Source organism: Panicum virgatum, chromosome 7N (assembly GCF_016808335.1).
Source record: "Panicum virgatum strain AP13 chromosome 7N, P.virgatum_v5, whole genome shotgun sequence".
In the NCBI taxonomy this organism is placed as follows: domain Eukaryota; kingdom Viridiplantae; phylum Streptophyta; class Magnoliopsida; order Poales; family Poaceae; genus Panicum; species Panicum virgatum.
In genome coordinates, this window is record NC_053151.1 from 35034596 (window position 1) to 35060159 (window position 25564).

Sequence of the window (25564 nt, forward strand, 5' to 3'; positions counted from 1 at the left end):
AGTACTGTTGGCTGGTGACCGATACTGATTTAGTGTGATAGAAAAATACTGCTGACTGGTTGGCTGATAAGGTAGTTGAACAAAGCGTCACTATACACTATAACCTGGTAATGTCAGACACTAAATAATTCATCAACAAATAATACGTATGAAAGGAATGCAAATACAAGATATCAAGGGGAGAGCAATGCAAATGGGGGATATACGCGCACGTTTCAGGCTTGCGTTGTCCGAGCGAGTTCTTCTTGACGTCTTCCTGGTGCCGGGCAGTTGGGTACCCGGTCGCTTTTGGTTTTGGCCGTCGCGTTCCACAGACAATTTTGCAGGTCGTGCAAGCTACTGGTACTTCTTTTTCTGTGGCCTGTGCACCTTTTGAGCATGCTGCTGGCGTTTCATTTGAAATCCTGCCATGTTAGGTCCGGGTCCAAACACACCCCAAGTGTCAAATGTTAACGCATAAGAATATTCTCAATTATCCTCGTAGCTACCTCCCTATTTGTTTTGTTGCCTCTCTTTTTTCTTTTCTTTTCAAAAAAATAAGCTAAAAGCCTAACGCTATCATGCTAACTATCGCTAAGGTGGCCTTACGGATTACGCCTTTCTCAATGCTCATCTGAATCCAATCCGTTATCTTCGTTTCCAGTTGCTTTTCTTACAATCAGGGGTTCCTGTGGCCATTTTCGGGCCACTGGCCACTAATGCTTGTAAAAAAAGAGTACCGCGAATAATTTAATAAATAACAGTATCACATATGACACGGCCTTCAATGACAGCGTTTTTAGATATTTTCTTCATCTGTTTTGTATGGAAAAGTAAAATGAATAAAAAATTCCTGAATATGGAATATACTCCCTCTGTCCAAAAAACCAAGTCACTCTAGAATTTAAAATTTGTCAAAAAAATAAGTTATCTTACTCTATTTAGAAAGTGCATGTGCATGCAAGAATCAATTAGTGCCAAATATGGATAATATATAGTGACAAACATGATCATTTTACCTTCTAATTAAGTTGTCCTAGAATTTCTAGGATGACTTGTTTTTTGGGACATAGGAAGTAAGTTGTTTTAGAAATACTGACTCCACCAAAGGTTTAAGCGTTTAACACATGAGATGCAATGTTCTTCAGATGAGAGCCAAGCAAATGAAATTTCACCTCCAACATATAACATTTTAAAAGGCATCTTTAAAGCAAAGAACAAATTGAGAAATTTTAGAGGATGGGAGATCTATAATCATTCAGATTGATTTCCTACAAACCATATGAAATTCCTTTTCCATGGGAGTTTTAGTCTTTTAGAGATATTCTATTAAGAGGTTGAGCCCACCGAAATTTCTTGTTTAGTTTCATCAAGATAAGAATTCTTACACTCATCGGATTCCCATGCATTCTATACAAAACTGTTATTTTTACTATTTCATTTTTTTTTTGCATTTCATAGGATTTAGAATGTTAATGCACATTATTGCTGCTTCTTTTTATAACAACTAGCAAATATAACCGTGCGTATGAGAAAAATTATATAAATATATTAATTAACACGCTACAATACTAAATATTTTCATCAGCGTGCACATTATTTTCAGATTTCTGTAAGCAAACCATCATCTTTAGCTGCATTTTGTTTGCCAATTGGCGCGGCCTGCAACTTGACATGGGCCTTTATGTTAAAAAAAAAACTTGACATGGGCCAGGCAGGCAGGCTTGTGGGTTTGACCAAACGTCGAGGCCACTGACCGGCCCGCGCGCTCAAATTCCCCAGTTTTTTTTTTCTTCTCCGAAACGGAGTCAGGCTGGACTCTTTGGAAGGAGCCCGTCACGCCCAGAAGAGCAAAGAAAAAGACGGGGAGGAGGAACCCAATCCTAGGTCACGCTCACGCCGCCCACCATCACCACGCCACCCAAATTCCCGGTCCTTCCAGCCTACCCCCGCAGCCGACGACGGCGACGGCCTCGGCGGCGGCGGCGGTTGCGGTCCGAGCAGAATCAGCCGGAGCGGGCGCGCATTACCCGTCCTCATCCAATCAGGTCCCCATCGGAAGGGGAAGGGAAGGCGAAGGCGGGGGTTAAGTCAACCGGCCCTCCTCGCCGCCGCCGATGCTGAGGCGCCGGCCATGGCGTCGGCGCTGCTCTCGTACCTGCATGCCCTGTGGCCGTTCTCCGCCCTCGTGAGGGAGGAGGACGACCTACGCGCGTCCGCGCGGCTGGTCGGGGCGCTCTCGGTGCCGGAGGAGACGAAGCAGTTCGTTTTCGCGCTCCGCGAGCCGCCGGGAGGGCCGCCGCGGGATCGGGACGGCGGCGGCGTGATCTACATCCTCGCCGCGCAGAACCTGTCGGAGCAGTCCGCGTCGGACGCCGAGCGCCTGATCAGGGAGGTGCGGCCGGGGGCCGTGGTCACCCAGGTCGCGCGCGCGGCCCTCGACGACGTCCGGATCGAGGAGGCCTGCCTCGCTGGCAACGGCGGCGAGGGCGTTCCGGTTCCGGCGTCGCCGTTCCAGGTGATCAAGCAGTGCGTCACGGAGAAGAGGAGCAAGGATCAGTATGTGAAGGCGGCCGCCTGCCAGGTCCTGCAGGAGATCTTCGGGGTCGGGTTCTACGGCCATCTGCTTGCTGCCAAGCGAGCCGCGGAGGAGACGGGTTCGTGTTTTCTTTTGCTCGAGTCACCGTATGAGAGGAATTGTGGCGGCAATGGGTCGGGCAGCCAGAATAGTGCTGCGGATGATGGTTCGGCCCAGCAATTACAGGCTAGCTGCTCGCTCCCTCACAGCACCACAGATGATGAATCAGGTTTGCAATTGCAGGCTAGCTGCTTGCTTCCCAGGAGTGCCACTTCAATCGTAAGCTCCCATGGTAGGACAATATGCCTTATGGATGATAATGGAGGACAACTCTTGAAGTCCCTGGCTCCAAGTCTCAATTTCCTGATGTCCCAAGCTATCACTTCCAATGCTGCTACTGAATGCAGGCCATCTGAATGCAAGCCGGCTGATGGATACGAGGCCCCACCATTTGCTCAGTCTGTCTACCCTTTACTTGCTGATCTGTATCATATATTTGTTGACATCCCATCGATCGGGAGGGCTATGGCTTCTGCTCAGCAGTTGCTTACACAAGTTCACGAGGGGGAGCCAATCAGCAGTGACATGTTATCAGATGTGTACATATTTAGAATTGCAATAGAGGCCCTTAGAATGGGTTTAAACAATGCAGCAAGGTGTCACATTGATACTAGAGATAAGGATGGTTCAAAAAAGCTGGAGTTTTCAGACCTCCGATCTGATGAGAAGTGCCACATTCTTCTTGTGCAAGCTCTCAGGAGCCAACTAAAAGAGTTTGATTCTGTGGTGGCTATTGTTGATGCAAGCTGCTTAGCTGGAATAAGAAGACATTGGAACACCCCTGTTCCTTCAGAGATTACTCAGTTAGCTAGCAGGTGCTTCAGCCATTATTGTGATGAAAATGATGACAAAATTGAGCTGCCTTCAGCAGTCAGTACTGATAAAAAAAGTTGGATATCTGAGAAGCCTGTGGTTGCTGTTGGTGCAGGAGGTACAGCAATTTTGGGCTTTTCATCATTGTCAAAAACTGTTCAGGCTTCTGCCTTCCTTAAGCTGGCTCCGTACAAAAGTCCAGTAGTCCTAAAGTATGGATTAATGCAGCTACAGAGACATGCTGCCATTGTATTAAGCAAGATTCTCCCTCATGGGTTTGTTACTGCTGGTTCGAAGGCATCTGCTCTACAGTTCACGGCTTCAGCAGAGAAAATCCGAGCAGTGGCTCACACTATAATATCATCAGCTGAGAGAACGAGCTTGTTGGCTATGCGGACGTCATTCTATGAAATAATGCAGAAGAGGCATAGACAGCCTTTCAGAATAACTCCTTGGGCAACATTTGGCTGCAGCATGGTTGCATGCGCTGGACTCTTGACGCATGGAGATGGGATTGAGTGTGCAGCCGAGGCAGCACCTTCTGTTCCAATGATTGCCTCTCTGGGCCGTGGCCTTGAGGGCTTGCGTCTCACATCTCAGGAAGTCAGACAAACGAAGGGCCATAATGTGAAAGAAGCTTTACAAGCTTTAATGAAGAGCTTGAAGAAATCAGCAAAATAAATGGCCAACACTTTACAACTGGAGCTGTATAGATTTTCATCATGCAATTTTGGAGCAAGACTTAATTGCCATGAACTGTAAAGTGCATTTTCTTGTTGGCTGAGAGTGAAATTCCCAAGGTGTTTGTACTTATGGGCGATGCTAGCTTGAACTAGGGAGCGCTTGAGCCAGATAAGTGTGTTTTTTTATTGACCTTCTGTATATACATACAAGATATAACACTGTTAACACATTGACATGAATGGAGATATAGTTACAAAATACTACTGTGACTTCTGGCACATTTTAGTGAAATAGTTTGTAACATATTGTCAGAGGTGCCATGGATAGAAGTTGCTTCTTCATGGCATCTTTGAGTAAAAAGCAACATAATATTCTTTTTAGGTCATATTGCAAACTATCAACTTTGTGCTTATCCTCATTTTCTAGATTTGATCATGCTTGTGTTTTTTCAAAGCAAAAAAAAAAAAAAAATCACGGAGAATAAGGAGTAATTCTTGCCATCTTTTGAGATGTGCTTCAGTCTACATATGAACATGTCTCAGGGTTACACAATAATTTGAAAAGCAAAACCACCCTTTGTGTTTTCTTATTTGCTGAAACATGGCCGATGCCGCCTATGCAAAAGTAAGGTGAGCTCGCCCTTCAGACAGTTGCTGCTTTGAGGGTGAGAAAATCAGAAATCTGGTTTGTGTAGAAATCTGGCTGGATTGAGTTGTCGGGGCTCTGAAGTGTCTGCAGGGAAGTCACACCTGCAAGAGATATCCAAGCTCAATGCTTTTGCTAATGTTAAATCAGCAGGTCGTCTATCAGTGTTAGGACTGAAGAATTGATGAAACCTGATAGAACAAGAAGAGTTTTGCAGCCTCCGTTTTGGCCAAACAGGATATCCGTATCCAACCGGTCACCCACCATGCATATCTGAGATGTTGTGATTCCGAACCTGTCGCATAGGTGAGAAGGAAGGTAAGAATCTGAAAACTTGCAATCAGTTGTATGATGTACACTTGGAAACAACTACACACCCTTCCATGAACATTTTTCTAAAACTGAACATCAGTTGAGACTTTGAGACAGTAAACCTCTTACTTCTTTGCCAGGTAGTCCATCATGAAAGTGGATGGCTTCCCAACAACGAGTGGTTCTTGCTTAGTGGAACCAAGAATTGCGCCGACCATTGACCCACCACCTGATCAAGACCAAATGTTTCATAATTTGAGCAACTAGTATGTTTCTGCATAGCATATAGAAAGAATGTAAATTGCTCACTAACCTGCCCATTCTTGGGCATCGGTAAGATGAGTGACGGCGTCCCTGTTTGTTGCAATGAAAAGGCAACCTGGGTTCTCACGGATGCAAAGTGTCCCGTACCTAGAAATGGTTAACAGTAAGTTTACAGGTCTAAGGTCTTGTACAATGTTTGGTATGACACCTATATAGGAACATGAAGAAAGAGATATAATAACACAGTAACACGTAGGTTGAAGCAATGGAGAGTTAGGAGACTTACTGAACTTTGTAGTAGTTAAAGTAGCGATCGAATCCGACAACTACTGCTCCCACCTGTAAGAAAACCAAATTGTTCATCATTGGGTTTAGCAGTCCTCACTACATACCGCACACAGAAGGATTATCATTTATACATCTTTGTCATGCTCCATGTAAAAACCAGGCTTCAGCTCTATCTTCTTGTCTCCATCTGTCTGCACAATGATAAAATCCAACTTAAGATTATCTCGCTTCAATCAACCAATGCTAATGTAATGCATGCAGCACTAGCTCACTTTGTCATTCTAATATGGCAGCAAACTTGTCACACAACTGCTAATTTCTAAGAAATTTTATTGAAAAGACTCAAACAGCATTCTTCGTTACTTACGGGTCCGCCGAGGTACTGAAACCCAGCCAGCTCCAGCTCCTTGAGAATCCCTTCCTCTCCGATGACATACACCTAAGCCGCCCCAAAAACAATGTCATACTTCTGGCATAGTTCGTACCTAATCATGTGAAACACTGCAGTAACAATTTTCCCTGTTCTTTTTGAATGATGCGATATACCTTCTTGTCCTTGGGGAAATCGATGGACTGCAGGTAGGCTGCAGCTGCGAAGGATGAAGCGAAGATCTCTTCCTGCGCAGCAATTCAGCCTCGTCAGTTAGCAGGAGGAAGAAGGAGGTGATCAGAAGAACCAGTTCATGGCGATAACTGAATACCTCGTCGACACTCAGTCCCAGCGTCTCGAACTTCTTGCCGTACTGCTTCCTCGACTTGGTGGAGTTGTTTGTGACGAACACCAGCCTCTTGCCCTGCGACGCCGCAAGTACCAACAGCAATCATGAGGAAGTTGAGGAGCTGTGAATTAATCAGCTGGAGCATTGCGGTTCGGGACGGGCCTTCGATCGGAGCAAGTCGAGCGTCTCCGGCACGCCGTCGATCAGCTTGTCTCCCTTCCAGATCACACCTGCGCGCGGCACGCAGAAAGAAGGCGCGAATTTACTCATCAGAGACTTCCCACCCAAGAAGAAGCCGGGTGGAGGCCGATCGATGCCCCACTCACCGTCGCAGTCGAAGATGAAGGTCTCCACGGAGTCGATGAGCGCGTCGGCGTCCTCGAGCTTAGCCGCCCCCGCCGCGGCCATCACGGAACGCCTCGCCGCGCCGCGCCGCGGTGACGCCGCCGCGGCGAAGGGGACCAGCCCGCCGCGCCGGTGGCTGCCCCTCCCGAAGGACGCAGAGGGCGCCGGCGCCTGCGACGAGGATGATGGCGAGGAGGAGGAGGTGGTGGAGGGGAGGAAGGTGGGGGGCGCGCGAACCTGGAGCATCGCTGCGGCGCTCTGTTTTTATCGGGGTGGTGTTTGGTCAGTGCGTGTCGTGTGCTTGCTGGTCTTTGGCAGCCCAACGGTTTATGTAAAGGCCTCCGATTCCCTTTGTTTTCTTTTGATTGGTTTCTTGGGGCCCCGATCTGTGGCTGTGAAGGTTCTTGCCAAGATATGGTAGCGATTCGCGCGCTATTTCATCAATTTCCAACAATCGATCTGAATCCGCGGGAGCGCGCTCCTTCCCTTTCCGTGCACGCTTCTTCCTTCTCATGGTGCACCAGCTGTGCTCTTATGCAGTACACATACATATTGTTGAGTGATAGACACAGGTATTAGTTGATATTCTTTTTTCTTCTTGGCGCACGATGTGCAGTCCCCAATCCCCACCCCACTGTTAGTTTTCACCCACCTCCACGTGAGTGACGTCACAGGTATTTATTTTCTCTTTTCGTTTTTTTGTTTTTCCTTTACATTCCATAATTGTTGTTATTTTCTTCTATTCCAGTTTTTCCTTTTACCTTCTATATGTCTGAAGTTTTCTTGACAACTTTTATATGGAAATCATACTAAAAAATTATACCAAGACTTGTGCTTAGAAGTTGCATGATAAATTTGTGCGTACAAAAGTTGTGTGAGAAATATCCCAGATAACATCTTCATATAATTTGTGCTGAAAAGTTATCCTCCATAAGTTATTTTAGAAAACTACACATTAAATTTTGTACACACCGTGAAAGTTGTGCTAAAAAATATTAATTTCAAGTTATTAAGAAAAAAATATACGTAAAAGTTATGTACATCATAAAAAGTTATGATACGAAACTAGCTTCAGTGAAGATGTGCAAAAAACTATACTTGCAAATTATATTTATAAGTTATAATTTTCTAAAATTGGAAAGTTGTGCGGAATAATTTGTTTCCTAAAAAGGAAAGCGATCCCCTGTCCGAAATCGTGCGCGAGCAGCGCTGTTGGCGCGCATGCAGATTAGCAGGACTCATTCTCCACACACCATGTTCTAGAAATTACTCTCTCCGTTCCAAAATTATTAGCTATTTTTGGTTTTCTAAATTAGATGCATAATTTTTATTATGCATCTAGATATATATATCATATCTAAATATATAGCAATCTAAAAAAACAAAACAAGTAATAATTTGGAACGGAGGGAGTACAATAGGTTGAAGTCCAATGAGTCAGCTGAATACAACAGACACCGCTGCATCAACAGCAGATCACAAACTTGAGTAATGGATGCCATGATGAACCAGATATACCTATACTTCCTGAAGTTAAAAAACTACTCGACTGCACTAGTTTAAGGTGAATCTTGATCAACTGCTGGCTCATCAACGATGCGTGGATCCTGCCGGTAGACGTATTTCTTTGCCCAGTACAGGTAGTTCAAGAAGGCAAGCGACCCGACAACAGCCACAACCCAGTAGAACAGGTCAAGGCGGCTGCTGTCCAAGCTTGTACCCTCGAGCCACCCTCCATGGTGCCCGTGCCTGGTGGCCCTGTTCACCGCTTTCACCAGGAACGTGGCCAGCAGCGATGCGAGCCCTATCTCACACCAGAACAGTGCTGTGGCGATGGATTTCATGCTCCGAGGCGCCTCGCTGTTTTTTTTTTATCAAGTCAAGGCTCTTTATTGATTATTCACATGAAACATACAAGAGCCTAAAGTTTCCCCAAGACTGGGTACAGAGCAAATGCAAAAGCTCACAGGGACTGTTATGAAAACAGTTAGAGCATCTTGTAAAAACTTGCTGCTGAAAAGATTGCCTAGCTTTCCTAGCCAGTTTATGAGCTTCAACATTCAAAGTTCTCTTGATTTTGGAAAAAGAGACTTGATGCCCTTGAACCTGATTTTGAATGGTAGATAAAGTAGGTTTGAGTCTCCACGGAGGAGGTTTTGCCTTCCCTGATCCTGGATTCAAAGCTTCAACCAAGATTTGAGAATCTGTGAAAATAGAATAGGATTGCAAACCCATGATAGTTGTGATCTTTGTAGCTAGTTCCATTGCCAAACCTTCAGCCATCAAAGGGTTAACTCCATCCTGTATTTGTGCTTGTATCTTTATGTTAAGTCTTGTTGCTTGATCATCCCCTGTGATATAGATTCCTATCCCTGCTGGCGTTGTTCCTACAATTAAATGTTCAGGTGGAATAGCATCATCAACATAGCAAGAAATATTGTTAGTGTTTGAAGAAGTAGTTGTATCCTGTTGTTCCCCTTGTGGACTTCCTTCTCCTGTATCATCCTGGTTGGACAAGTGGATGTGGTCATCATTCATTGAGAACTTTTCTGAAAGACTGTTAGTGATCACAGAGATTTCAGCTTGAATATTAAAGTGGACTTGTTGGACTGTCCAAGTTCTATTATTAAAACGATTATCATTTCTGGCTCTCCAAATGTACCACAAGGTTGTGATGACACTGATCAAGTGACTGTCATCTGTATGAGGAGGAAAAATATAGGGTAAAATATCCTGCAACCCATGTTCAATATTTGGAAGAAGATCAGCTCTTAAGGAGGGGTTAGCAGAAAACCAAACTGCTCTAGGCAGAGAACAATGAAAGAAAAGATGCATGTCATTTTCCTTTTGGCCACAGTAATTGCAAAGATTGTTTATATTTGTAGAGTATCTTGAGGCTCTTTCAGCTGTAGCAACAGCATTTCTGATAAGTCTCCACATAAAAGCTTTGAGTTTTGGTTGTACATTTTTATTCTTCCATATTCTATTGATAAGGTCTAGAGCTGGAGCAGAAATGCTTCTTGACCCTTGATCCGGCAATTGATGATTATTCAATCTTGAAATGAAGTTGTAGGCTTCCTTGGAAGAGCATATACCTATTCTTGCTGGCTTCCATATAAGTTTATCAGTTTCGTGCAGGTGTACTATGGGTGTTTGGAAAATAAATTCCTGAAAATTCAGATCAAACAATTCTTGAACCAAAGGTATATTCCAGTCCCTGGTGCTTGGATACCAAAGATCTTTAACCTGATTAGGAATAGGATTAACAGAAACAGGGAGTTGTATGTGGCTATGAATGTTGTCCCATCCTTGACACCAAGGTTCTGTCCAAATGTTAATATTTCCTTGATGAATCTGAAAAATAGAATTCTGAAAAAGGAATTGCCTAACATTTTGAATAGAACTCCAGAAAACAGATTTTGACCCATGTTTAGAACATTTCCAGAAAGTTGAGTTGGGGAAATATTTAGCCTTTAAAACTGAAGAAAGGAAAGGATCTTTACCTGAAACTACCATCCAAGCTGAATGGAGAACTAAACTCTTGTTAACTGTATGAATCTTTCGTATTCCAAGCCCTCCAAGCTTTTTAGGCCTGCATATATCATCCCAAGATCTGAAGGCAATAGGATTAGTACCATCATTTTCCTCTTTGTGACCAGCCCACCAAAAATTTCTCATAATGGCCTCAATCCTGTCAAGAAAATTCTCAGGAAAAAGGATGTTTGTTAAATAATAGATTGGAATTGAAGACAGGACAGAGTTTATATAAACAAGTCTGCCAGCATGATTAATTTTATTGGCCTTAAGAGTAGATAATTTGGCTTTGAACTTATTAAGAATGAAAGAGTAAGCATTGGATCTATTTTTATATGAGAAAAGCAAAGGATGACCTAGATGCATAGTGTTGGCATTCATCTCTTGAACAGGGAAAATGTCCTGAACCTTTTGTCTGTCATGAATGGTACAGTTTTTACTGAAATGAACAGAAGACTTACTCCAATTTGGTGTTTGACCAGATAAGTTGCAAAAATTTTGAATGATAATTCTTAGCGTCTGAGGTTCGTAATCATTGACTTGACCACAAATTAGTAAGTCATCTGCAAAAAGTAGAGAGTGTATGGGAGGGCAAGATGGTCCTAGAGATATTCCTTGAATGTTACCTTCTACCATGGCCACCTGCAACCTTTTGGACAGATCATTAATAGCTAGAACAAAAAGATAAGGAGAAAGAGGGCATCCCTGTCTGATACCTCTTTGGGAGGTGAAGTAGTTTGAAGACTGACTATTAACTAGAATGGAAAAAACAGGGGCAGTGATGCAGGCTTGAATAAGATTAGTAAAATGATCATTAAAACCTCTTTGCTTGAGAGCATTGATAATAAAATTACAATCTATTCTATCAAAAGCTTTTGCCAGATCAATCTTCAACATGAAAGTTTTTTTTATTCCAAGTGGCCAGGGAGAAAGAATGAACAATTTCCTGAGCAACTATTATGTTGGAAGTGATATGCCTACCAGGTATAAAAGCAGATTGAGAAGAGTGAATATAATTAGGCAAATGCAACTTGATCCTCTCAGCTAAAGATTTAGTGATGATTTTGTAAATGACATTACAAAGACTTATAGGTCTGAACTGATGTGGAGTATGAGCAGCATTGGTCTTTGGAATAAGAGCTATGTAAGTAGAGTTAATACCTTGAGGAAGTTCAGCTGAATTATAGAACTGTTGGACCAGGTGAACTACATCATCAGCAATCCATGGCCAAGCCACTTTATAGAAACCTGCATTCAAACCATCTGGGCCTGGACTTGCATCTGATCTCATATTTTTAACAATGTTCCAAATTTCTTGTTTGTCTGGAACAGAGGTTGTATATTCATCCTGTATTGGTGATGCTTCCTCACCATTGTGCTGCTGTGGTACCTGGAAAGTAGTGCTCTGAGAAGAGAACAGTTTGTTGAAGTAATTGTAAAACACAGAAGCTATTTGATCTTGAGTTGTGACAGGAGAACCATCTTCTTGTGTCAGATAAGCTATTCTATTTTTGGTTGCTCTCCTTATAATTGCCCTGTGGAAAAAATTAGTATTAGTATCACCTTTAATAGCCCAAACCTTTTTGACTATCTGTCTATGAAATTCAGCTTGCTTTAAGAGGATTTGATGATGCTGATGAATAAGATCTTTTTGAAGATTGTGATTTTGAAGAGGAATAGGTTTTAGTTGATCCTGAAAAATAGCATTTTCAATTGTAAGAAGCTGATCATTAATATGAGGCTTTTTCTTTCTCCAGACTTTAAGATCAGAGGCCAAATATTTAGTTTTAAGATGAAAAGGTCTCTGGGCAGATTTATTCCAACTTTGAGCAGCCACATGATGAAAATCAGGTTCGAGAGCCCACCAGTTTTCAAACCTAAAAGGTTTTTTGGTTTTAGGTCTGTTAGTTTGAAGCATAATCAAAATAGGGACATGGTCACTATACATCATAGGCAGATGAAAAACAGTAGTAGAAGGGAAAATAGAACACCACTCAGCATTAGCTAAACATCTATCAAGTCTTTCAAAAGTTGGAGTAGAAGCAAACCTCTTGTTGGACCAAGTGTAAGCAGGACCACTGAAACCTAAATCAAATAAAGAACATTGTTTGATCCAATGACAGAAGTTAGAAACTCTTCTAGCATTAACAGGATTTGGACCAAGCTTCTCATTAGCATTCATAATATTGTTCATATCACCCATACATAACACAGGCACATCAGGATTATTTACAACAAAATTGAAGATAGCCTGCCAGATAGCATCAGTTCTGACATGATGCGGGTCACCATACACACAGATAAGGCTAAAGTTCAGGGCATAAGGCCTATATACAGCATTAGCTAAGATAAGATTATCAGAAGCTTGGACGACATCTAGACTGAAGTCTCCTTTCCACAGCAACCAGAGACCACCTGAAAGACCTACTGCAGGGACTACACAAGCATCATCAAAGCAAAACTTATTAAGCAGATTAGCTTTATTAACTGACTGTTTTCTAGTTTCAGAAATGAAAAGTACCTGAGCTTTTGTAGACACAGCAAGGCGGGAAAGGTGCCCCATTTTAGGACTGCCGAGATTCCCGCCTGATCCTCGGCAGTTCCAAGCTAGAAGACTCATGGCTCTCGTGGCGCCTCTGGGCATGGCGCCAAAGCCCGTTGAGGCATTTCCAGAACAACTCCGCTGATTTGGCCAGAAGTACTAGGTAGAAGAATATGAGCACGGACATCCTGACCTTGAGCTGCATTGACTGCCTGGCCTGAGGGAGCAGAAGGCATATGGACAGGATCCACACCCATCCCCCTGACAGAAATGTGTGAAGGACCAAGTTGCCCACTATCAGCCATAAGCGCTTGCCTCTTGATATCTCTCCCCATTGCTGACCCTGAATGCTGTTTAGTTGCAGAAGAGAGGCAAATATTGGCCTGAACAGCTGGACCTTGAGCATCTTCTTCAGCATGATTGTTGAAGCCTGCCTCCACATCACTGCCAGCAGGAAAGCCAGGAACAGAGCAATATTGACCTGGATGGGCTTGAGTAGAAGCTCCTCCGCCGGGATAGCAGCCAGTACCTGAAGAGGAGTTCCTGTGAGCGGGATTGAGTTTTCCACCGAGGACAGGAGGGCCCTCATCCCAGCCGCTAGGCCTATTGCGCAGTCTGCCTCTGCCGGAGTTGGTACGAACTTCTCCTCCTCCTTCGGGAGCACTGGGACCAGCTACGTGTCGTGGCGACTGGAATCTGTCTGAGTCTTGCACCGAAGGAGACCTAGGCCGGCGACGGCCCGAAACTTTAGCTTGAACATTGCTCAGAGACTGAATCTTGCAAGTTCTTGAGCTTCCTTTAGATTTGGAGCTGAAGCTCCTAGGTTGAGGTCTTGCATTGGCCTGTGCAGTGGTGGTGCCGACATGGAACGATCCATCAAGCACATTTGGAGGTGATGAACCAGCTGCAGAATGAGCAGGCGAGAGGGGCGGGTAGTGATGATGCTGGGCGAGGCCTGTGTCAGGCGGGTTGCTAGTTGGCATAGAAGAAGCATTTGTATGAGGAAATTGAGCTGGGATTTCAGACAAAATAGGAGATCCATGAAGTATTGCTGTAGGGGCAACACTGGTGTTGAAGACCTTCTCTGCGGGCAGCTCTCTATTTTGGACAGAGCTCTGCTGTGGTGGAATGGAGGTGTGAGCTTGAGGGAGAGGATGACCCTGAAGAATGGCTTGCATAGAAGAATGAGGAACAAGAAGATTTGGCTTTATAATATTTGGCATAGTGTGGAAATATTCCTGTAGAGATGGGCCCTGAATGTCATTGTCTGCACTATAAGATGGAACAGGAATAAAGGACTGTGTGCTGAAAATAGGGGGTTGTTTGACATTAGCAGCATCTTGGTGAGTGAGAGGGGAAAGAAGAGCCAAGTTGCCTGGATTGTCCTCCTGTTGCTTTTGCATGTACTCTTGCTGTTGATTCCCCTGCACCTGCTGTCCTTGGTGGTTCAAAATTCCACCCTGCGTCATGCCGTTCCCGTTTGAAACTGGTTAGGCTGGTAGCCCTTGGGTATGTTGCTTTGACCTTGATTTCCATGAGGGGCTGTAATTGATTGCAAGACTAGAGTTTTCCCTTTTGCTGGCTGCCTCTCTTCCATTAGAGTATCATTATGAACATGTTTGGATTGCTGGATTTGGTTAGCTTGTTCCAACTGAAATCCCTGATTAGGCTTCTGTCGGTCTTGCATAGACTGATTGATAAGCAAAGGAGTTGTGTTCAGTATTTGCTGAGACTCCATGATCTGCTGAGAGTTGTACTTCAGTTGCATTCTCCTAATGAGAGGGGTAATCATTTGGGACTCACTTAACTGTTGTTCTATAATATCTCTTGGTAGCTTATCATAATCAGTCATCCATCGACCATAAATCTCAAAAGGCAACTCATCCAACTTATCTTGCATGCGTAGCTGAAATCTCATGTCCTCTCTTTTTGGACAGGCTGTGGAGTTATGGAAAAAATCTGCACAGAAAGTACATATTTTGAAAATCTTCTCGTAGTGGACAAAAGCAGTTAAGTCCCCCTGTCCTTGCCTCTTGACCGTGATGCGGTCTACTCCCTTGGAGTTTATATTTAGCTTGACCTTGACTGCAAAGAAGAGGTCCTGACTCTTGATGGCTCTATAGTTGATAGGCTCCAGATCAGACCTGGTACCCACTGTATCTATGAACTCGTGGACCAGAGCATTAGTACGCAAAGCCGGCGGTATACCAAAGAACTTGACATTTGCATAGAAAGTGTCAAAAGTGAACCTCTGAGACGCTATTTCTGGGTACTCCCTTTCCAATAAAAGAAGTTCTCTTTTGACATTCCATGGCTGCTTTTCTAGAATAAACTGCAAATCTGATAAGCTTCTAAACTGAGCAAGAAAGAGATTTTTGCCAATCTGATCTACCCTGTAGTACCTATCTCTCCAAGCTTTGCACATATCTTGCTGGACCACCGAGAGCTGAATATTTCTAACTGAGTTCAGAGGGTCAGCAATCTTCATGACTAGGGAGAAAGGTGAATCCTGTAGCTGATTGGGGATCTCTGGTTGGAAGACACGAACTTCAGCTACGGGAGGAGTGAGGTTCATACCTTGGAAGGAATGTAAGAGACCGATTGGATCTTGTTGAGAAAACCTAGCAGATTGATCTTCGGAATTGGAGATGGGCTTGTCCGGAGGATTTCTCGGAGAGCCGAGGGATTCATCTTGAATGGCTTGAGGGGAAGAGATGAGGGCAGAGTGAGTAAGCTAGGATAAAGTGGAGGGTAGTTGAACTGTGTTAAATGAATGTGACCAGGAGCAGAATGAACAATGGTGGAGACCGACGCGTGTCTGCGAAGGGAGTGACTCAAAGGATGCAGAAAATGGGCAAAAAAAGCCACTAACTGATGCTTTGGATTCCATGGGGAAGAAGAATCACCATGGGTGATGATCAACTCAGAGATCAAAGTTTGATTCTGAAAGGGTTTACTGGGATCGGGGTTGAAGAAAAAGTAGAGGAGGAACAGCATTACGCCAACGAACACGGAGCATTAAACCGCCATCGATTCGGCTTCGCTGGCCGGGGTTGGTTGGAACTTGGAAGGGGCATCCGCCTCGCTGTTGAAGAACTCGAGGAGCCCAGGAAACGACGTGACGTCAGAGACGCCCAGCAGGAAGAACTAAGGCGCGAGCCAGAATGAAGCGTCCCCCATGTGAGAGAATTTAATTGTGATACAAAACACCAGTCTCAGGAGGCTGATGCCACATTTATTACATCAAATGATTCATAACCGTACAAACCTTGGAGGACACTCGATACAGATAATGATAATAAGTAACCAGGCTACAACATAACACCAGACCGCAACCCACATGGGGTCTAGCTCGGGCTCAGAGTACTGCGTCAGCGAAAACATCTCGAACAGGACCGGTTCCACAGGCAAGGTTGGGTGTAGAATGATAACCCTACTCGGCGTCATCTGGTACGAAGTCTGGGTCTTCCTCTGTAAAAAGTAAGAATGGGGTGAGTACAAATGTACTCGGCAAGTCCAACCACACCCACGGAGGGGGTTATATCAGAATAATATGCACAGGTAAATCAAGGGTATGGTTACAGTTTGGTTTGCAGAAAGCTAAATTTTATGCTGGGGTTTATTTAGCAGAAAACATTTCATAAACCAGTTTTTGTATTGAGTAACACGAGTTCAAGTTTTAAACTGCTACCGGACTCCCCGTCCGTCGTAGCACACGGCACAACTGCCGGACACAATTCCAAAACAACACACTCCAGCCCATCCCAATAAAACACTAGTTATGTGACCACACCGTAACTCGCCCAGTACCGTGGGCACGACTATTCGAATAGCTTTTAACTCTGCAGAGGTGTGCAACTTTACCCACAAGCGGGTACCACAACACGAACACCGAAGTGTCGGTGTAGATCCCGACATAGCCATTACCCACCTTAGCTAAACCTGACTAGCCATCACGGGATGCACCAAGGGTTCATCGACCGTCCACTTAGGTATAACCGGGCATAAGTCACTCGGGGCTTATCCCTTCTCCTTAGTCACCCGTTGCTCTCAGCTCTCCTGATGGCTATCAAATTAACTAGTGGGATTTATGCTAAGCCGTTGCCCATTCAACGGTCGAGTGGTTTGCACGATAGTGGAGTTAGGTGAGATGACACACCAACTCGGTCCTTAGACACAACAAGATGGATATCTCCCTTCTTTGCCCTGCCACATTGGCACGAGCACACCAAATGGCAAATCCGTAGAAATGCCATCCATCCCGTCCAAACTTTCTTTACAAAAGCACCACATTTATCCCATCCCACATACGCACACAATTTCTTTATAAAATAAATCGTATTATGAGTAAAGTCCTAAGCATTCTAATATCGATTAACATCCAAGCAAAATCAGACATTAATCTAGGTGGTCAAGGAATGGTCATCACAAATCAAGGGGTGGCTATCCAACCGTGTTTTCATGCAAGCAAAACTTATGCAATTTTATAAAACAGGCCATTGGGTTGTGTTTATAAAAACTAGGACAGAAACATGCATCAAAGGATGGGATTGAACTTGCCGTCTTCGAAGCCTTCGGGGAGGTCCTGTCCTTCGGGCTCGGGGTCGCTGAGCTGGTCCTCGTTCCCTTGCTCGCAGTACTGCTCGTTAGCGGGATCTCCTTCGCTCACACCGTGGTCTACGACGCAAACAACAAGCACCCAATCAAGACACGAAAAAATAAAGGTTTATCGTTGAGCTCGAATCAGAAACACATAAAATATGGAGATAGAAGTGACATCTTTGAGTGGCTTCCTAATGGCATGGCCGAGACTAGGTTAAGTAAGGCGTGGTAAGGTTTCGGGTTGATCAGAGGTCGTTTGGTACATGAAATGATAGGTTTAGTAAAGGTTGGGGGTCGGATAAGGGGTCAGGGGCCTAGTTGTAATTTTTGGAAATATCTGGGTTGTCCTGGAAAGGTCTAGGATATATTTAGAATTTTGCTGACATGTAAAAAGGGTTTATTTTGAAATAGAATAAAGGGCAGGGTTTCTTTTGTAAGATGGCAAAAGGGTGAGAGGTTTCTTTAAAATGGGAGGAGAGGGGGGCCTAAATGCAAAATAGCCACTCATCCCCCTTCCTCCCGACGCCGAACAGAGGAGGCGGCCTAGGGGCGTCGGCGGCGGTCAATCCGGACGCTCTGGCCTCGGGGGCGGCCGGGGACCGGGGGAAGAGGGAGAGGGGGTCGTGGGGAACCGACCCCCTGCCTCACCTCGAGCTAGGGTGGCGCGCAGAGGCGGCTCGACGGGAGCAGGCGGCGGCGGTTGGGGAAAGTTGTGGGGGCGGCGCTAGGGAAGCAAGGGAGGGCGCTGGTGGTGGCGGCCGGAGTTGTGAGGCGATGGCGACGCCGAGGACCTCCTTATATAGCCGAGGAATGGCGGTGGAGGGGAGGGCCGCGTCGGTGGCGGTCCGACGGATTTGGCGGGGCTTTAATGGCGCTCGACCGGCTCCTGGTGTCGCGACGCGGCGTGCGGCGGTGGCGAGGGCGTCGAGGCCGTCGTCGGGCACGCGGAGGTGGGGCGCGAGCTGTGCTCGCCGCGTGCGCGGGCACCAAGGCGGCGTCACTGTGCCGTGCGGCGCGGCGAGGCGCGTGACCCACGTGCACGTGCGTGGACGTGTAGAGGAGCAGCGCGCGCATACGGTCGGCGGTGATGGCGGTGCTGTGCACGCGGCCGCGTGCGCGCGTGGGCGAGCGGCGGGCTGCTGCGGCGGCGAACGTCGCGGCGGGCGGTGCGGCGGTCGTAGCACGCGCGTGCGCCTGCGCGTGCGACAACGCTCGTGCAGTGGCAGGGGCGCAGGCGTGGCGGATGCGCGGCCAGGGTGGAGCACGGCGCGCGGGGCGAGCGGACAGGGGCCGGGCGTGCGCGTGTGGAGGCGGCTGGTGAAGACCGAGCGACGTCGCGGCACGGAGTGCGCGTGTGCGCGCACGGGCGGCCGGGGCGGCGCGCGGGCTGGGCAGGTGGGATGAGCGTGCGCGCGCTAGAGCAGGGTGGCTGCGAGCGGCGTTCGGTGGGCACAGGGCGTCACAGTGAGCACGTGCGGGAGAGGCAGGCCGGGTGCGCGCGGGCTGGGCGACGCTCGGGCGTGCGGGAGTGAGGCAGATGAGGGAGAAGGAGAAAGGAAGGAGAGAGGGAGAGAAAAAGGAAAAGAAAAAGGAAAAGAGAAAAGAAATGGAAAAAGGGAAAAAGAAATAGAGGAAAAGAGAAGAAAAGAGGGAAGGAGGGAAAAGGAAGGGGGGGGAAGCGGGTACGCGCCGGCGGCGATCGCGGGGTGAGCCTTCTTCTGGGGCAGGACGTGCTTCCGGGGGAACAAACGGCTCGCCGTCCTCTGAGTTCCCGTTCTCCAAGGGCTGTGTATTGGCTTCTCTTATGGCGGCGATGGTAGACCTTCCAGGGTTCTCGGGTGGGGCTTGAGGGCTTCCAAAGAGTGGCCCCCATCCTATGACGGGTGTCCCGAGTAGAACATGGTCTTCTCCGATGGCCGGAACTGGGGTTCCACTTCTGGTCCATTCTTGCGTGCGCCGGTCTCGGGCTTGTCTGAGGCTCTCCTGGGCAACTGCTTCACTGCTGACCGCGGCTGCGGCCCTTGCCTCGGCTTGAGCTGCTCGGACCTGTTGGAGTCTCACTGCGAGCTCTGCTTGCTCGGCGCGATGGGTCTGCTCCCTCAACAGGTGGGCTTGTTCATCGAAGAGCTGATCCAAAGCAGCTAGGTAGGTAGCCACTTGGTACAAAGGGTCCACTTCATGGCGGCGCCGTTCCAGACTTCTCATGCGTGCTTCCCAAACTGGGGTTCTGATGGCCGGCGGAAAGAACCTCATTGGCGTGGGGGTTAGGTGTTCTTCGAAAATCCGACACAGGTAGCGGAGTGTCTTTCTGATGGCCAAGGGATATGTGTCTTGGTGCCTAAACCCTGTAGCGGTTACACGCCATGACTGGATGTCGGGGTAGCGATCACTTCTAGCGATGACTATGATCACCCTGCAGCGGAGGGTACCATGGTGCTCGTACTCTCTGCTGTAGTACCTTGGGCGTTCCGTGACGCCAAGGTTTTCCAGGGCGTTAATCAACAGGCTGGGGAAGCCAGGTGCAGCTTGGCAGTCGCCCTGGGTCCATCCTTCCTCAGCCATCTGAAAACAAAGATAGGGTGAAAAACTTGCACAATTATTTGGGGTACACAAAGGGAGTAGGTGATATTTATTATTACAACATGGTGGGGTATAAACTTCATGGATACACGATTATTAGGGCAAGGTTCCAGCTTGGGGTGCTACTCCTATTATGGGGACTCTTCCTCGATCCTAAGAGGGTGCTTCTTCAGTGGAAGATACTGATCCATCATGTCTTCTTCAGTCTGAGTACCTTTATTCCAGTGGGTTTCTTCGGGTTCTTCTTCCTCGGTTTGAGTACCTACATCCCAATGAGTTTCCATGGGTTCTTCTTCTTCTTCTTCTTCTTCTTCTTCCTCTATCCATCCACATATTCCTCTGCGAGCCTCGTACTCTCGCATTTGGGCTTGGAGGGCGGCTAGGGAATTCTCGGTGCGTGTTACTCTTGCCTGTTGTTCTTCCAGTTCCGCCTCTTTTTCTTGCATCTGGACTTGGAGAGCGGCTAGGGAATACTCGGCGTGTACGGTTCTGGTCCGTTGTTCGTCTAGCTCTTGGGTTGCCTTTTCTGCTCTGTGGACTTGTTGCTTCAGTTGCGCCGCTTGTTCACGGTAGAGTTCATCCAGGCCGGTGAGGTAGATGGACAGGTGAGAGACCGTGTCTTCTAGGTCTTCTTCTTCTCTTCCAAGTCCTCTCATCCGGGCAATCCATGTGCGTCCTCTTCCTTCAGTCGGCGGGAAAAATCCCATAGGAGTCCGCGGAAGGTGATGCCTGTAGATTGTGCGTAGACGTTGCAGGGCTTTGCGGGCGGCCTTTCGATGTAATAAATGTCCAAGGTTTGTATGTTTATGAACCATCTGATGTAATAAATGTGGCATCAGCCTCCTGGGACTGGTGTTTTGTATCACATTTAAGTTCTCTCCCATGGGGGGACGCTTCACAGAACAGGGACATCTGTGCCGCTGCAGCTTCCTTCCTCTTCCTCTCGACAACCGCCGCGATAACTGAAGCGAGTATCATGGAGACGAAGCCTAGGTTGATGCGCTGCAGGTGAGTGACGCCACCGGCATAGCCGGTCCGCTTCCGCAGGAATGGCACAACGAATCGGTCGTAGATGGCGAGCATCACCGTTTGGAATGCGATGGGGATGATGAAGAGTGTCGCCGGGGAGATGTGGATCTTACCAAGCCGTGTGTTTGTCAAGCCACCTTGCTGCACAGTGAATGTTAAGATGATAGGGCTGGACACATATCCGATCATGGAGCTGATAAACAGAGGAAGCATACGGACCACAATGCTTCGACCTTCGCCGCACTGCAATGCGACCAGGCACCATCTTTCCCACGGTTAATGCAGGCTTTGTCGAGGAATCTGACAGGATGCATGAGATAGTTTATACTATGCAATACTGCAAAGAGGGTAATGTCCTATAGTCTCTATGCCTAGTACTTTGCACAGAAAAAGGGTTATGTGCTTCTCTGAATCTTACTTCAGGTTATTTGTTTGGGAGAGTACTTCAATTGTGCCCGACCCAGTGCTAATTTCCTGTGCTTCTTCCAGCTTCTCAGGAAGCTCCAGCCTCCTGTTTCTGAATGCTACCACAAGAACCTGGGGAAGCAATACTGTAGCTAATGAAGACAACTGGGATGAGAGAGTGATATTATGTGTTTTAGACGAGAAAGGAGCATGACCTGCAGTATTCGAGTTAGAGGGCTTCCTCCAGGTACTTGGTTGCGGTAGAAAGGGAGACCGGCAGCAAACACAAGCAGCCCAAGCAGAATTAGGATGGCACACAAGCCGAGTCCAATGCCCCAGCCCTTGTAATTCTGTAGCCACACAATCAGAATCAATCCTACTAAACCTCCAAAGGAGATCCCGAAGGTGAACCAGTTGAAGAAGCTGGACTGTTGGTGGGACTCAGTGGGATCATGGTCAAATTGGTCTGCTCCGAGGGAAGGCAAGCATGCACGTACACAACCTTCACCAAAAGCAATGATATACAAGGCTAAATACAATAGGATAGCGTTCCAGCCATGGATCTCTTTGCAGTTAGTTAGTTCTTTAATATTGCAAGATGGTGGGTGGAGCGATGGAAGGTAGGCTTGCAGCGCAAGCAATCCATAGCCCTGCATAAATGCATATTTAATCATCAATAACAAAAATACTGTTCATAGTCACTAAGAATCGGAAAACAACTGTTAGATGGTGCACCTTGGCTTAAGAACTTATCCAACATTACGATTGAAACAAGTTTGAATTCAGGGGCTAATCATTTAATGGCTTTCAGAAGCTAACAAGGAATATAAGTAGTAAAATATACAGCTGAAACTAGAACTGATTTTGTGTGGGTAAATTATCAATAAGGTGTTATTGTTAATAGGCCTCAAGTCTTAATTAGCTTCAGGACTTGTATAGCCAAATAGATGCCTTTTCATTCTTATCTGACATTAGCGGACTTCACAATTATAATCACGGCAGAGAAAGTATTCGTGTCATGGGGTAAACCGTAAGTCAGAGTGTTTCAGCAGTTTCTCAAAAATATTTGAGGCCTACCACTGTTATAGCATATACATGGTAACATCATATCTCCAGTTCCCAAGTATTCCAGAAAATATCTCCAGTTCCCAAGAAGGATGATTCTACATTTATACTAAAATAAAAACAGCTTGTACTGTAACATTTAGATGATGGACTAGATAAAGAGGAAATTTACCAGAAATTCCAGTGGACCAAAGAGAAGTATAGTTGTAGAACGAGTGAGGTAGGAGTCTGACAGAAAAGCTCCGATCAAAGCAAAACCACATGTAGCACCAACAAAATTTGTGACCGTAGTTGCAGAGCTTGACACCCCCATATGCATTGTTCCATGTAGATAGGTGACCAAATTCAGAAGAATGGGGATATTCACAATGTTTGTTATCACTGTCAGGACTGCATGGGAGGGTAATCCCTTGGTGAAGATGTCAGCAAACTGGGAGGTAGTCGGGACATGGAGTACCCGAACATCGCCGATGGCGACTCTGTCACGCACGAAGTGTAGGTCGATCTCCACATGCTTCGTCCGCTGATGCTGGACGGGGTTGGTGGAGAGATACACGGCGCTGACGTTGTCGCAGTAGACGAGCGTGCTCTTGGCGAGCGGTCTGTGGAGCTCTGCCAAGAGCTGTCGTAGCCAGGACGCCTCCGCCATGCCGTTAGCGACAGCCCGGTACTCCGCCTCAGCACTAGAGCGGGAGACAACCGGCTGCCGCTTGGACGACCAGGAGACCAGGTTGCTGCCCAGGAAGACGGCGTAGTCGGAAGTGGAGCGACGAGTGTCCGGGCAGCCAGCCCAGTCAGCGTCGGTGTAGACCAACAGCTCAGCAGAGGACGAGCGGTGAAGCACCAGACCGAGGTCCACAGTGCCACGGACATAGCAGAGGAGACGCTTCAGCGCAGCAAGGTGTGACTCCCGGGGTCATGCATATGGAGACAGACCTGCTGAACAACGTAGGTGAGGTCCGGCCTGGTGAAGGTGAGGTACTGCAAAGCGCCAGCCAGACTCCGGTAGGCAGTAGGATCAGCCACCGGATCACCCAAATCAGCAGACAGCTTCGCCTGAGTGTCGACATGAGTGGAGCAGGGCTTGCAATTAGTCATCCCAGCCCGCTCCAAAATATCGAGTGCGTACTGCCGCTGGTGAAGGAGAAGACCAGACGAGCGAGGCTCAACAGTGACGCTCAAGAAGTGGTGGAGCTGACCCAGATCCTTCATAGCAAACTCCTGCTGAAGAGAGGAGATGACACTCTAAAACAACTGCTGACTGGAGGCTGTGAGCACAATGTCATCGACATAGAGCAGCAGATAAGTAGTCTCATCCCCACAGCGGTAGATGAAGAGACGTGTCAGACTTGATCTCGGTGAACCCCAATGTCAGCAAGAACGTGACGAACCGAGAGTACGGTCCGAGGAGCCTGCTTTAGACCATAGAGAGACTTGTTGAGTCGGCAGACCATATCCGGACGACTCGAGTCCACAAATCCCGTTGGCTGAGAGCAGTAGACAGTCTCTGACAGGGTGCCATGAAGAAATACATTCTTCACGTCCCGCTGGTGCACAGGCCAGGAGCGCGAGAGCGCAAGCGAGAGTACCGTGCTCACAGTAGCAGGCTTCGCCACTGGGCTGAAGGTCTCATCCATAGTCACAAAATTCGGAGTCGATGCCTCGTCCAACGACCCGGGAACGCCGTTCCGATTCGAGGGTCGGGGTCGAAGAGGGTCAGTGTCCCATTCAAGGTTGGATCGCGTCCCGGTTTGAGAGGGGTCGCAGCTCCATTGCTAGCAGATTTAATTGGGATAAGAAGGTTATTGATAGCGGATTGAGGTGGTTTTTATTAGATAATAAGCTGAGTACGTGTAGTATGATCTAAATGTACTATTTTGTATATTTCTTATATGCTTGTGCAGATTAGTTTCTTCATTAGTAGCACATAAGGGGTACCGATGCTTTATAAAGAGATTTTTTGCAACGAATGCACCCGAATTGGGTGCATTCGTTGCAAAAAATCTCTTTATATATATAGTTTTTGTCTTTTTAAAGACGCATCGATCCGAAAATATCGACCCGGATGAATCAGAGTCGCGTTCCACATAATAATTTATCGTTCCATATAGATATACCCCCTTCATACCACAATTTTATAAAGTGACGTCCCTCGACCCTCGACCCTGTTCCTCGACCCGATCGATCCAGGAACTTTGTGACTATGGTCTCATCATAGTCCACACCAGATCGCTGAGTGAAACCCCGGAGAACCGAGCGAGAGCGCATCAGTGTGCCATCAGCCCGACGCTTATGCGTCCAGATCCACTTGCCAGTCACCACATTGCAACCAGACGGACGCGGCACGAGGTCCCACGTCTGGTTGGCAAGAAGAGCCACGTACTCCTCTTCCATCGCGCGACGCCAGTGAGGATCTGCCAAGGCGTCGCGGACAGAGGAGGGTACCGAAGAGACCCGCGGCTCTCCCTCGGTGGCGGAGAGTCGCGGCCTGAGACGCCATCCGCCGAGTCACCATGGGATGGATATGCCGGTGGAGGCGTCGCAGGAGCCTCCGGAGCAGGAGGCGGCGCTGGTGTCGGCACCGAACGACGCCGGTACACCTGCACCGGCTCAGCGTACCGCGGCGGCGCCGGTGTCGGCGCCGAACGACGCCGGTACACCTGCACCGGCTAAGCGTACCGCGCTGGTGCAGGGGAAGGCACCGGGGCTGCGCGTGGCGCAGCAGGAGACACCGGGGGCCGCGCGTGGCGCATCAGGAGACACCGGGTCCGCGCGCGGCACGATCGGAGGTCCGGGGGCCGCGCGTGGCGCGACTGCGGGCACCGGGGCCGCGCTCGGCGTAGCAGGGATCACCGGGAACGGTGCCGGTGTGCCGGGAAAACCTGCAGGGAAAGGATGGACAGGAAAAGGTGGCTGAACCACCGGGTCAGTCGGAAACATAGACTCCGGCTCGGGATCAGAAGAAGGTGTGGAGGAGGTGGAGTAGGGGAAATCCGACTCGTCAAAGACGACGTGTCGGGAGATCAGGACGCGGCGAGAGGTGAGGTCAAAGCATCGGTACCCCTTATGGTCCGGGGAGTAACCAAGGAACACACAACGAGTCGAGCGGGGCGCCAGCTT

General features: G+C 47.5%; 3 protein-coding genes across 3 annotated transcripts; 1 reads left to right on the forward strand and 2 right to left on the reverse strand.

The window, feature by feature from the left end:
- The first annotated feature begins 1855 nt into the window (after nucleotides 1–1855).
- Nucleotides 1856–4399, forward strand: LOC120681500. The gene has a single exon (XM_039963002.1). It carries the CDS (start codon nucleotides 2114–2116, stop codon nucleotides 4109–4111), a length of 1998 nt encoding a protein of 665 aa, XP_039818936.1. The 5' UTR covers nucleotides 1856–2113; the 3' UTR covers nucleotides 4112–4399.
- Nucleotides 4400–4595: 196 nt separating this feature from the next.
- On the reverse strand, nucleotides 4596–6996 carry LOC120681501 (phosphoglycolate phosphatase 1A, chloroplastic-like). The gene is made up of 11 exons (XM_039963004.1): nucleotides 6669–6996; nucleotides 6505–6572; nucleotides 6325–6417; nucleotides 6170–6241; nucleotides 5991–6062; nucleotides 5755–5814; nucleotides 5622–5674; nucleotides 5385–5482; nucleotides 5201–5300; nucleotides 4951–5054; nucleotides 4596–4863 (listed from the first exon to the last, which is right to left on the reverse strand). The coding sequence occupies exons 1-11, from the start codon at nucleotides 6931–6933 to the stop codon at nucleotides 4757–4759; spliced, it is 1092 nt and encodes a 363-aa protein (XP_039818938.1). The 5' UTR covers nucleotides 6934–6996; the 3' UTR covers nucleotides 4596–4756.
- A 1070-nt stretch (nucleotides 6997–8066) lies between these two features.
- On the reverse strand, nucleotides 8067–24081 carry LOC120681182 (protein NRT1/ PTR FAMILY 4.6-like). Its single transcript, XM_039962707.1, has 8 exons — nucleotides 24034–24081; nucleotides 22617–22853; nucleotides 21595–22029; nucleotides 21393–21511; nucleotides 21208–21274; nucleotides 20849–21115; nucleotides 15845–15928; nucleotides 8067–8543 (listed from the first exon to the last, which is right to left on the reverse strand). The coding sequence occupies exons 1-7, from the start codon at nucleotides 24079–24081 to the stop codon at nucleotides 15911–15913; spliced, it is 1191 nt and encodes a 396-aa protein (XP_039818641.1). The 3' UTR covers nucleotides 8067–8543; nucleotides 15845–15910.
- Between the last annotated feature and the right edge of the window lie 1483 nt (nucleotides 24082–25564).